This window comes from Quercus robur, chromosome 2 (assembly GCF_932294415.1).
Source record: "Quercus robur chromosome 2, dhQueRobu3.1, whole genome shotgun sequence".
Classification (NCBI taxonomy): Eukaryota; Viridiplantae; Streptophyta; class Magnoliopsida; order Fagales; family Fagaceae; genus Quercus; species Quercus robur.
Genome location: NC_065535.1, coordinates 75,325,643 through 75,338,010, shown reverse-complemented (window position 1 = coordinate 75,338,010; position 12,368 = coordinate 75,325,643). Strand labels below are relative to the sequence as shown.

The window sequence follows — 12,368 nt, the reverse complement described above, 5'->3', positions numbered from 1 at the left end:
CTTGAGCGATGTGTGTTTTTGTATGCTTTTGTTTCTGGTGCGTCTATCAGCTTTCCATATCTGTTTCTTCGTTCTTTGAACGAAGTTCATAGGAGTTTTGCCGTAGCGCATGCTCTTATTCATCCTATTTTCATTCATAGGATTCTGTTGTTTCTTGGTCTAGCTAATTTCCCTGCCGGTGAGCCCATTCATGTCAATGCTCCCATAGGTGCCACCTTCCTTAGGCAGAGGGCTACTCACTTGAGAGTTGGTCCTACGCGTCCTAGAGGTGCGTCATATGGTATTGTTCCCCCTCCTCCCTCTTCTACAGGTGCTGATACGACTGAGGCGTCTAGTGCTGGTGCTGCTGATGCTGATGTTCCTCCACTGACTATTTCGGATGATTCAGACATTCGACGTACGTTGGATCATGTCTTGACTGTTTAGGCGGCTCATAGACAGATTTCGGTAGACGTGCTCGATGAGATTCGTGCTTTGCACACAGAGTTGGCATAGTTTTGACGATCTTCACCGCCACCTCCTTTTGATGATGGATTTTGATTGCCCTTTGGCATTCCGTCACAAAAAGAGGGAGTACATATTTGAGCACTTGTAGAGTTTTTGTTTTCAGGGGGAGAGCATTTCTTGTTGGTTGGAGCTTGTGGAGTTTAGATTGTATCTAGGTGCTTCACACTATATTTTACCTTTTTAGCTCTTGCCATTTTTTTTGTTGGGCTATTCATGTTATGGGGAGATACTTTTATTGCTTTATATGTTTGTTGTTTCAACTGCTTATTGATTTATATTTATAAGTTATTCATTGATATATGTCTTTATTATGTGTTGGTTGAAATCAAGAATTTATTTTGTTTACTTGTATTTTCCACACATGCGGTTATGCATTTTGTTTGAGTGTTTCAGGAAATATACAGGTTGATTAAATTGAGCTGTTGTCTACACTTGCAACTGATGGATAGTAGTTAGGATTTGATTTGTTTTTATGAGCATTATTTTTGTAAAGGGCTTTTCTTTGTAAACTTTGAGCTTTTAGTTGTGTTTTGTCACGGATTGCCAAATGGGGAGTTTGTTAGGTTCTAAAGACTTAGGATTTTATGTATTTAGAACTCTAATGTGTATTGTTGGCAAACCATGATCAAAACAAGATGTTTAGTCGTGTTTAGACTTGCTCAAAGTTGGTTCATTTATGTAAAGTTGGAACAAGCTGATGCAGAAATTATTATTGCTTCTCGACCTGGTTCAATCCATCAAAGCTTAGGCTCGATCAATCGAAAATCGGGTTAAATGCGTTTTCTGCAGAATTCCAACTCAGCCCTAGTTTGTTTTAAAATGTTTAGGGTTTTGTAATTTGCCCTAGGTATATAAGGTAAACCCTACCAACGTTTTAGTGTTGCTCATATTGCTGTTTGTGTAAATCTCTTGTGAGATCTGTGAGGAGTTTTCCTTTACATAAGCTTAGGATTATCAAGAAAGAGATTTCTTCAAGAGCTTGATGATCATTCAGTTGCTGCCATAAGAACTTAAAGAAACACAAGCGGGTGTGCTTGTACTTGCTGGAGAATCCAAGAAAGAAGGAGTTCGTGATTTCGGAGCTTGCATGTGGTCATGTCAGTAAGTTGCTACTGATGGGTAGCAATAGGATGTTAGTGGTCTAAGTCCTGTTGAACAACTTCGATTCTTTCATAGTAGATTCAGGTTTACCTTGAGGATAGCTAGGTTAAATCTTCCCTAGGTTTTTACCGGTTTGGTTTCCTAGGTAATCATATCATTGTGTTTTTTTTTTTTTTTTTCTGCTACTTTGCATGATATGATTGTTTGATTGTAATAACTTAGATTTGGAATTTGGACTAAGTAACAACTTAGCTAATTACCTAGGTTAATCTAATTGTGTTTTTAAGGGGTCTAAAAACTATCAAATAGCCAAAGTCCAAACTTAATTGAGAGTGAAATTCTATCTTTCTAACTCTAATAAATCCAACTTAAACTCAAACGTTAATAATATCCTATCAACTTCATAGGAGAGAATTTATCTCCAAAATTGGAGCTTAATCATGAACGTTATAAAAGAAGTGCAAACGTCAGTATTTTTTTTTTTTAAAAGCAAAGTTGAGGTATGAGCTCTTCTTCTATTATTATCTTCTCCTCTACTTTGGTTTAATTAACTCTTACTCTTTAAGGATCTGGCTTTTGACTTTATTTTACTGTTTGTTATTAGGTACCAGCACTTCAGATTCTTTTGATTCAGGTACTTGTCCTCTTCTCTATTCATTGAGTTTTGTTTTTCTCTTCTTGTTTTCTTTGCATGTTGATTTTCTTTCACGTTGCTTATACATGCACTGATCTCACAGGAGAGATAAATTTCATAGTGGATTAGTATGAGAATCATTGTATTGAAATAAGAATAAAACCGATAATAAGTGCATGTGGTCTCTATTCCACACAAGTTATATCTCCTCCAAACATGACACCCCTTGATGACCTTTTGTTTATTGCATCTGAACTATATTCTCTTTGGAATCGAATATATTCTGATTTTTTTTTTTTTTTTACTGTTTATGTACTTTGATGATACATTCTTGAAGCTTTCTAAATGGAGAAACTTTTTTTTTTTTTTTTGAAAGAGTTTATCTTAATATTTATTTTAATAAAGATAATTATCACCAAAGAGTCCAACTAGTAGATAATTATCTCTATTTTTATATTTTAATAAAGATAATTATACATTAATTATGAATAGAAAATTTAACTTAATTTAGAATTTGTCACTAAATTTTGACATTTGTTTAATTAATTTTTCGATTGTACCAAATTTGAAATATAAGGTACTTTTACTTTAAAAATATATATATAATTAAACATGAACTTTTGAAATTTAAAAAATTAAATCCCTTCAAAATTGGGGCAACACCTTTTTGATAAATAGTTAGGGGTGGGAAACTTCAATTCTAAGTGTTTCATATTAAAACATCTAAAGAGTGTTATTGTGTCAATCAGTTGACTTACAAGGTCTTGACTTAAGCCTTGGGGCAACACCACCATTTAAGGGGGGCAAAGATACCATTCAAGTTTGCTTTCACTCTTATTATTGGAGAGACATGTCGAGCAACTCTACCACGTCCCTGAAACTTTTGCAGTATCTTTTTCTTTCATGGGAGATTAATGCTCTTTATAGTTCTTTACTTCTTTTTCCTTTTTTTGGTTTGTGATTTGAGAATTGAGAATTTAGTGGAGGATTAGTTCAGAAATGAAGAGATTAGGAGATGATGGTAGTTGTTCACAATCTAAGCAATTGTCTGGTTCTTTGAGTGGAGACTCGTAAGTTTCTTTCTCTGTAAGCTATTTTCTTTTGTTGCTTTTACATTGTTTTTTTGGGGTTAGAAATAGAATTGTTCAATTCGTTAATTAAGTTCTGTTTGGTTTGCTAGAAAATGTTTCGTGTGAAGGTATTTTTTTGCATTTTTTTCTTTCCTCTCTAATTCTTTTGCATGGTCATTTTTTGTAAGATGAAATTTTCTTGAATATTTGTGAGGGAAGAGAGATATGAATTTTTTGCTCGAATTTGAATCATGCTCTTGGCTTATTTTGTAATGGATCTGCTTGTTGTAATTGGATTGTATTTTTAGGCAACTTATTGTGTGAGAATTTTTCAAGTGAATTGTGACAAATGAAAGCTTGGAAATTTTTTCCTTTTGTGGGATAATTTTTGGTTGAGAATTGGATGATTCCAAGTAAAGGAATGCAGGCAATGACACTAAAGAAAAAGTTAATAAACTTCTGTACTCTCATAGAGATCACATTGATAATAAGAACATGTTGTGTCTATGGAATAACTGTGCTATAGATGTTAATTGATTGGATCAATTGATGTTATGCTAATTATATGTTATATTTATTGTTGATGTGAAGAGATGGGCAATCCCAAGTCCCAGCGAGTGGTCTTGGTGATACCTCTCGGAAACTAACAATAGATGATGGCAAAACCTTTCTCAAGGAAGTGGAGGAAACGTTTCAAGACCAAAAAGAGAAATATCACAAGTTTATTAAGGTCTTAACTGAGTTCAAGTATCGAAGGTACTGTAATCGCATGTATGAAGTTTTTGTCTTGGATTAATGGAACATTGCATCTAAAACCTAACGGATTATGCCATTTTTTGTTCTCGCAGAGCTAACGCCGCTGATGTCATTGCCAAAGCAAAGGAATTATTTGAAGGGCATAATAACTTGATTTCTGGGTTTAACATCTTCTTGCCAAAGGGGAAAGAAATACACTTGACAAATCAGAAGGAGAATTAACTTCCAATGGACTCAGGATCATGTTATGTTTCATCATTTTATTCTTTAAATGGCTGCTTTCAGCAACCTATGGTTACTTCCCATGTTAATCAAGATCTTAGTGTTGACCATCCAGAGTTGGACGCTGACAAATAAAGTAACGGAAAATTCCCTGCAATCAAATTTGATATAATTGTTTTATGATTGATTTTTGGTAATTTATTGAATATTTGCTCTTAAACTACTTGGCACCAATGCTCGCAGGTGGTAGGTTTGGGTTAATGCAAACTTTTTAGTTGCATTTTTTGTCAATAATTTAATTAGCACCTTCTGGTATGTCTAAAAAAAAAGTGAGTTAAATTCTAAAGTTTTAAAAAGTAATAAATTTAATCTTATAATTTCATAAGTAACAAATTGATCTAAGAGGTTATAACTAAGAATTAACAAATTAAACCTTAATCCCATCCCACATAGATTTTTTATGGGGATAAGGCACCCAAGATCAAACTAAAAGAGTGCACTCCAAACACATAACTACATAACCAGTTGAATTACCAACTCTTAGCTCGAGGCAATACGATTTAAGGCAAGGATATCTGTTAAGATGTGAACATGTGACAACTGTTTCACATTTGTTCTCATCCCAAATGGGTCTAGTTCTGACCCGAGTTCTCATCCCAATGGGTCTAGTCTTGACCCGAGTCCCATATATCATTTTAAATAGACGTTAACATCAAAATGAGAGGGAAAAAAATAACAGGAAAAAAGAAAAAGAAAAAAAAGAACACTTCTGTATTCGCGAGGGAGAAAGAGAGAGAGAGAGAGAGAGCCTCCACGGCTGACAACTGACGCCTCATTCCACTGCATCGGTGGCCACCCACCTGTACGTTTACTTATATGCGTACATCTCTTCGTAGTGAATAATATTTTCTCTCCTAATACAGTAATACTCCTATCCGAAGGAGAACAAGAAAAGCTGGTGTTCTGCAATTTGCAACAGCTGGTTTTCTTTTTCAACATTTTCTTTGGTTTCTTTCTTTCTTTCTCGTCCTTCTTGGGCACACAAATTTACTTTCACTGCTTACTATTGAAGACTCATGTTGATAAACTGTTGCAATATCGTTCTTGGGGTATCTTTGGTCTGATAAAACTCTTTTTCTTTCATGGGAGATATATGTTTTTATAGTTTTTATTATAAATTCTCAAATTCTTATTGGTCTCTTTCTTTTTTTGCGGGGTTAGTGATTTGAAATTTTCCTGTGGGATTAGTTCAGAAATGAAGAGATTAGGAGACAGCGGTAGCTCTTCGCAACCTAAGGCACCATCTGGTTCTTCACGTGGAGACTCGTAAGTTTCTTTCTCTGTACCTTTTCTCTTTTGTTGCTTTTACTTTTTTTTTTTTTAGGTGGACCTTTTTATTCCTTAAGTTCTGTTTGGTTTCCTAGAAAATATTTAGTGTAAGGTTAGTTTTTATGAATGATGGAATTAGCTGAATTTTTTAAATCATGCTCTTGGCTGGTTTTGTAATAGGTTCTGCTTTTTGCTATTGGAATTTAATTTTAGGCAAGTTTTCATGTGAGAATTTTTTAAGTGACTTGTGACATATGAAAGCTTGGAATTTCTTTGAATCTTGGTTCTCCAAGTAAAGGAGAGCAGGGAATGCCACAGATGAGAAAATTTGAACCCTGGGAATCAGTTTGCTGTTAAAATTGACTGGGTATCAGCAAGTAATAAACTTTTGTACTCTCATAGAGATCACATTGATAATATGAATATGTTGTGTTTATGGAATAACTGTACTATAGATGTAATGGAGGCGGAGGAGGTAGTGATCTTGGTTGTACCTTGCGGGAACAAAGAAAAAATTATGCCTTAACCTATCTCAAGGAAGTGAAGGAGACGCTTCAAGACCAAAGAGAGAAATATGACAAGTTCCTTAAGGTCCTGAAAGATTTTTTGGATCAAAGGTACAGTAATTGCATTATGAAGTTTTTGTCTTGGATTAATGGACATTGCATCTAAAACCTAACGGATTATGCCATTGTTTGTTCTTGCAGAACTGATGCTTATGACGTCATTGCCATAGTGAAGGAATTATTTAAAGGGCATAATAACTTGATTTCTGGGTTTAACTTCTTCTTGCCAAAGGGGTCTGAAATAGGCCTTGACAATGATAAGTCTCATCCACAGGAATTATTTAATGAAGCTTGGAGCTTTGTAACCAAGATAAAGGTGAAATTATTGTTTTGCTCTGTTGAATTTCAACTGCAAATGTTGGTTCCTAGCGTTTTAATGATGACCTTTGTTCCTACAGGTACGCTTTCAAAATGATGCAAGTGTTTATATAGAATTCTTAGACATTTTAATTGAGTTCCGGAAGGGACACAAGGACATAAATACAGTCCAAAATCAGGTAAATATATGCTATGGTTCTGTTTGTTTCACTGCTCTTGTTTTGGAAGGTTTTCTTGTTAATGTAATTTTCAGTATTCTTATAGGTTATTATTTTACAATTTTCAGATTTCCATTCTTCTTGATGGTCATGCGGATTTAATTGATGAGTTCACTAGATTTCTTCCTCAGAACGCTGAATAATTTAATTGGTAGTGTTTCCAAAGAAAATGTTCATTGGTCAAATCCGAGTTATCAAAAGCAAAATGAAAGTGGTTTAACTTTAGACTTTAGAGAGAAAGGGAGGGGGGAGTTGTGAGAAAGATCGGGAAATTTAATGGGAAATATGTTTTTTCACAAATTCTTAGAGATCTCTCTTTTTCTTTTTCTTTTTGGGTTAGTGATTTGAGATTTTCGAAAATGAAGAGATTAAGAGACGATGGTAGCTCTTAGTTTTGCCGTCTGGTTCTTTGAGTGAAGATACATTAGTTTCTTTCTCTGTAGGCTTTTCTCTTCCGTTGTTTATACGTTTTTGTTTTAGGTACAGTTTTTTATTCCTTAAGTTATTTTTGGTTTGCTAGAAAATGTTGTGTAAGGTTAGTTTTTTGCTTGATATTTTTTGTGTGATGGAATTTGCTGAATTTTTTGAATCATGCTCTGGGCTGGTTTTGAAATAGGTTCTGCTTTTTGTAATTGAAATTCAAGTTTTGGCAAGTTTTCATGTGAGGATTTTTTAAGTGACTTGTGACATATGAAAGCTTGGAATTTTTTCATTTTGTGGGATTCTTTTTTTTTTTTTTTGGTTGATAATTTGAAGATTACAACAATGGAGGGAGGGAGGGATTTGAATCCTAGTTTTCCAACCAAAGAAGAGTAGGCAATGCCACTGAGGAGAAATTTGAATGCTGGGAATCAGTTTGCTGTTAAAATTGACTGGGTATCATCAGCAAGTTATAAACATTTGCACTGTCATAGAGATCACATTGATAGTACAAATATGTTGTTTTTATGGAATAACTGTACTATAGATGTTCATAGTTTGGGAGGAATTGTAATTATGCTAATTATATATATATAAATATATATATATATATATATTTGTGGATTTGAAGCTATGGGCAATCCCAAATCCCAGTAGGTGGTGGTGGTGGTACTCCAAGAAAAATAACACTGAATGATGCCCGGACCTATCTCATGGAAGTGAAGGAAACGTTTCAAAGCCAAAGAGAGAAATATGGCAGGTTCCTTAAGGTCATCAAAGATTTTAAGGCTAGAAGGTACACTCATTGCATTTATGCAGTTTTTGTCTTGGAATAATGGAACATTGCATCTAAAACCTAATGGATTGTGCCATTGTTTCTACTTGCAGAATTGGCAATGTTGACGTCACGATCAGAGTGAAGGAATTATTTGGAGGGCATAATAACTTGATTTCTGGATTTAACATCTTCTTGCCAAAGAAGTATGAAATAGCCCTTGAGGATGATGAGCCTGGTCCACAAACTAAGAAGGTTTAATTTGAAGAAGCTAACAAACTTTGTGACCAAGATAAAGGTGAAATATTTTTTGCTCTGTTAAATTTCAACTGCAAATGTTGGTTCCTTGTGGTTTAATGATGACCTTTGTTCCTACAGAGACGCTTTCAAAATAATGAACATGTTTATAAATGAGTTCCGGAAGGGGCTCAAGGACTTAAATAAGGTCCACAATGAGTTCTGGAAGGGGTTCTATTTGTTTCACTGCTCTTGTTTTGGAATGTTTTCTTGTTAATGTAATTGTCAGTATTCTTAGAGGTTATTGTTTTACAATTTCAGATTTCCACACTTTTTGATGGTCATCCAGATTTGCTTGATGAATTCACCACATTTATTCCGGAAGCAGCATATTTGTTTCAGCAAAGAATATTGATTTGTAAATTGTGAACACGATAAAGGTGAATATATTGTTTTACTTTGTGAATTGTGAACAAAATAAAGGTGGATATATTGTTTTGCAAGATGATCTTCGCATATGTCAATAGAAGTTTTTTTTTTCATGTGCTCAAGTGAATCATTTAAAGGTTTAAGAGAACCATAGTTATAATAATCTCCTAATTTTTATATGACTTATAAATTGATCTTCAAAATCAAATTATATCATATATCAAAACACTTAAATTGTGTAATTCACTCAAAAACTAAACTACTAATTTCAATTGGGGGAAAAAAGAAAATAGAGAAAGATAACACTACAAATCATTAACTTAAAAAATTAAAAATAATATTACCATTCTTTTGTCATCAATATTTCTTAATAAATTCAAATTTGGAATAAGTACTCTCAACCAAAGTCTGTCTTTTTTCATTTAGGTTAATATAGTCGATTCTCGATTTCTCTTAAATAAAAGTTTTATGTCTTTTTCCTCAAAAAAAAAACACACACACACACAAAAACAAAACAAAACAAAAAGTAACTACACTGAAATGAACAGAATTGGACTAAAATGGACCAAAGTGGACCCAATGGACCAAATTGGATCGCATAAACCTAAATGGACTTACCAGACCGAACTGAACTGAACTTGACTAGAAAGACTATACTAGACAAAAAGTAATTCACTTAGTGTCCGTTTAGCATGATTAATTTTGCCAACTTATTTTACAATTTAGTTTATTTTTGCTACTATTCATGTGTCCTACTACACTTTTTGGTACTATTCATGAGTCTCACTATACTATTTCAGCTAACTTTTATCTTTATTTACAGTACTTTAAACAAAAAATTTCCATTTTCAACAAAATAAGAGGATCCCAGACAAACTCTTAGTGTATGTTTGACATTAGCTTAAAAAGTCAATTTTTTTACTATTTAGTTTATTTTTCTTACTATTCATGGGTCTCATTACACTTTTTAATACTATTCATAGATCCCATTATACTATTTCAACTACCTTTTAGTGTCTGTTTGAGAACAACTTATTTAGTTGAAACTGAAATTTTTTTGTTGAAAGTACCATAGATAAAGCTAAAAGGTAGTTGAAATAGTACAGTGGGACCTATAAATAGTACCAAAAAGTGCAATGGAACACATGAATAATAGCAAAAATAAGCTGAATAGTAAAATAAGTTAGCAAAAATAATCTTTGCCAAATAGACCCTTAATGTTTCAAATGAGTATTGATATTGTTTATCATAGATACTAATTTTTGTAATAAGTATCCAAGAGTAAGATAGTATTTTAGCAATTATAATCGATTTTTTTTTTTTTTTTGGAATTGTTTGGTTTCCGGGAGATAATCTTTTACCAAAAAAAAAACCCTCCCTATGATTAAAAAAGAAAAAGAAGGAAGAAAAAGAAGAACCAAAATCCAGAAGGTTGTGGGGAACTAGAATTTGTACTTTTACTTCTTCCTTTTAAGTTTTAACCGATCCAACACTGACACACCCGCTCAGCAGTAATCCTACTCTTCAGTAATCCTACTCTTCGCTTACTTTACTTAAGCACATAAAAAAATCGAATTGTGAATGTGAGTTGTGAGACTTGTGACCAGTTTAAGCCCAATTGACTTAATTAATCCCAAAAATAATAATAACAATGGATAAAGTTTGACTATAAACTTGTTTGTAATCAATGATTACAACTCTCTCTAAAAAAATATTAACATGGCTACATATTTTAGAACTTTAACCGTTAGTTTACATGTTTTTTATGTTCTTGACAAGAATGTAAATTTCGTGCAAATCAAATGCTAATAACTATTTGATCTATGAACTCTTTTTATGTCTAAATTTAGACTACAAAAATTTGAACTTGACCAGAGTTGTCAATTGAAGTAACAATGTTTTGAAAATTTGATACTTAAATTATAGAAGTCTCTTTTAAAAAATGCCCAAAATGTTTGTCAACCAATTTGGCACTTGGGGCATCACAATTTAAGGGTTTTAAGAATATGTTTCAACCGGTACAACCCAAGTGGGTTCATATAAGTAGACGTTAACATCAAAATGGGAGGGAAAAAAAAAAAGCCGTTTGGAAAAAGAGAGCAAGAGATAGAGACACAGAGTGAGAGGGACCATCCACCGCAGACGCCTCATTCAGCCGCATCGGCTGCCACCCCCACCTCACCTGTAAGTTTTATAGTTTCTTGCATCTTTTATCTGAATAATTAGTTGTTGGGTGCACTGCACCATGAGTCCAACCCACATGTTTTTTTGTCAAGAGCTCATTTAATGAGCATGTCTTTAATGTTTCTTATCTTTTCTTCATCATGTACAAAAGTCAGCATTAGTAATTGGGTTGTTTGGCTTAGGCGTGTCCAACATGCTAAAGGAAGAAAGAAAAGAAAGAAGCAAAAGCAAGAGTTATTCTGCTATGGCAGAGCTGAAAGGAAAAAGGAAAGAAACAAGCAAGGCCATTCAGCCAATGAGAGCTAAAGAAAGAGATTTTGGTTGAAGCAAAGTCAAAGTAAGTGGCTTGCACTTATTGTGACTTGATGTGAAGAGTGTGAAAGGAAGAAAAGAAGGAAAAGATGAAGAAATAAATAGAGAGGCCATTTGGCCAGTGCAGAGTGTGAAGAAAAGAAGTGAAGTCCCAAAGTGTGAGGACTAGTGCAGTCTTGAAGAGATGCGTGAGTGAGAACAAGCAAAAGAGAAAAGAAAAATAGAGAGAGTAAGAGAGAATACACAGTGAGGAAGAGAGCAGTGAGTGAAAAGAAAAAGAGAGTTTTTTTTTCCTCAAGTTGTATCTCTACATGTTGTAATCTCTATTTAATATAGTGAAATTATTCGAAATTTGTCCCGTGGTTTTTCCCTTCAAGGAGAAAGGGTTTCCACGTAAATCTTTGTGTTTTTTGTGTGATTGTGCTTCCGCTGTGCTTGCTAAAATTTATTCACAGTAATATAAAATTTTTCCTAACAAGTGGTATCAGAGCGTAGGTTCGATTGGGAGCAATGGCCGGAGAAGAAGGAAAGACATCAGGAATTGAGAAGTTTGACAGCATAGACTTTGGCTATTGGAAGATGCAGATCGAAGATTATTTGTATGGGAAGAAATTACATCTTCCTCTTTCGAGAAGGAAACCAGATAGTATGGAAGAAAAAGAATTGAGTCTTCTTGATAGACAGGTGCTAGGAGTTATACGATTAACTCTAACAAGATCAGTTGCACATAACGTTATGAAGGAAAAGACCACAGTGGATCTAATGAAGGCCTTGTCTAGTATGTATGAAAAGCCTTCAGCTAACAATAAGGTGCATTTGATGAAGAAGTTATTTAATCTGAAGATGGTGGATGGTACTCCTATGGCTCAGCATCTGAATGAGTTTAACACCATCACAAATCAATTGTCCTCTGTGGAGATTGATTTTGACGATGAGATCCGTGCATTAATTGTTTTGGCTTCTTTGCCAAACAGTTGGGAGGCCATGAGAATGGCAGTGAGCAATTATGCAGGAAAAGGCAAACTCAAATATGATGATATTCGAGATTTGATTCTAAGTGAGGAGATTCGCAGAAGAGATGCTGGTACAAACAATGCACAAGATCAAGCTCTTGTTATGGAGAATAGGGGTAGAAATAGAAGCAGAGGGCTTGATGATCGGGCCAAATCCAATGATAGGTCACAGTCAAAAGGTAGATCTCAATTTAAGGAGATGAGAGAATGTTTCCATTGTGGGGAAAAGGGTCACATAAAAAGAAACTGCTGGCATTGGAATAAAGAACAAACTGAA

General features: G+C 34.1%; 2 protein-coding genes across 2 annotated transcripts; both read left to right on the top strand.

Annotated features, from left to right (window-relative positions):
• The first annotated feature begins 3,241 nt into the window (after positions 1 to 3,241).
• On the top strand, positions 3,242 to 4,290 carry LOC126703408 (paired amphipathic helix protein Sin3-like 1). The gene is made up of 3 exons (XM_050402373.1): positions 3,242 to 3,312; positions 3,904 to 4,068; positions 4,161 to 4,290. The coding sequence occupies exons 1-3, from the start codon at positions 3,242 to 3,244 to the stop codon at positions 4,288 to 4,290; spliced, it is 366 nt and encodes a 121-aa protein (XP_050258330.1).
• A 1,255-nt stretch (positions 4,291 to 5,545) lies between these two features.
• On the top strand, positions 5,546 to 6,864 carry LOC126703402 (paired amphipathic helix protein Sin3-like 2). The gene is made up of 5 exons (XM_050402367.1): positions 5,546 to 5,616; positions 6,075 to 6,236; positions 6,327 to 6,501; positions 6,584 to 6,682; positions 6,790 to 6,864. Exons 1-5 carry the CDS (start codon positions 5,546 to 5,548, stop codon positions 6,862 to 6,864), a joined length of 582 nt encoding a protein of 193 aa, XP_050258324.1.
• Positions 6,865 to 12,368: the final 5,504 nt, after the last annotated feature.

Coding starts and splice junctions, on each gene's coding strand:
- LOC126703408 (XM_050402373.1), top strand. CDS start 3,242: ATGAAGAGATTAGGAGATGATGGTAGTTGTTCACAATCTAAGCAATTG. Junction 3,313..3,903: donor GGTTCTTTGAGTGGAGACTC/GTAAGTTTCTTT, acceptor GTTGATGTGAAG/AGATGGGCAATCCCAAGTCC. Junction 4,069..4,160: donor ACTGAGTTCAAGTATCGAAG/GTACTGTAATCG, acceptor TTGTTCTCGCAG/AGCTAACGCCGCTGATGTCA.
- LOC126703402 (XM_050402367.1), top strand. CDS start 5,546: ATGAAGAGATTAGGAGACAGCGGTAGCTCTTCGCAACCTAAGGCACCA. Junction 5,617..6,074: donor GGTTCTTCACGTGGAGACTC/GTAAGTTTCTTT, acceptor ACTGTACTATAG/ATGTAATGGAGGCGGAGGAG. Junction 6,237..6,326: donor AAAGATTTTTTGGATCAAAG/GTACAGTAATTG, acceptor TTGTTCTTGCAG/AACTGATGCTTATGACGTCA.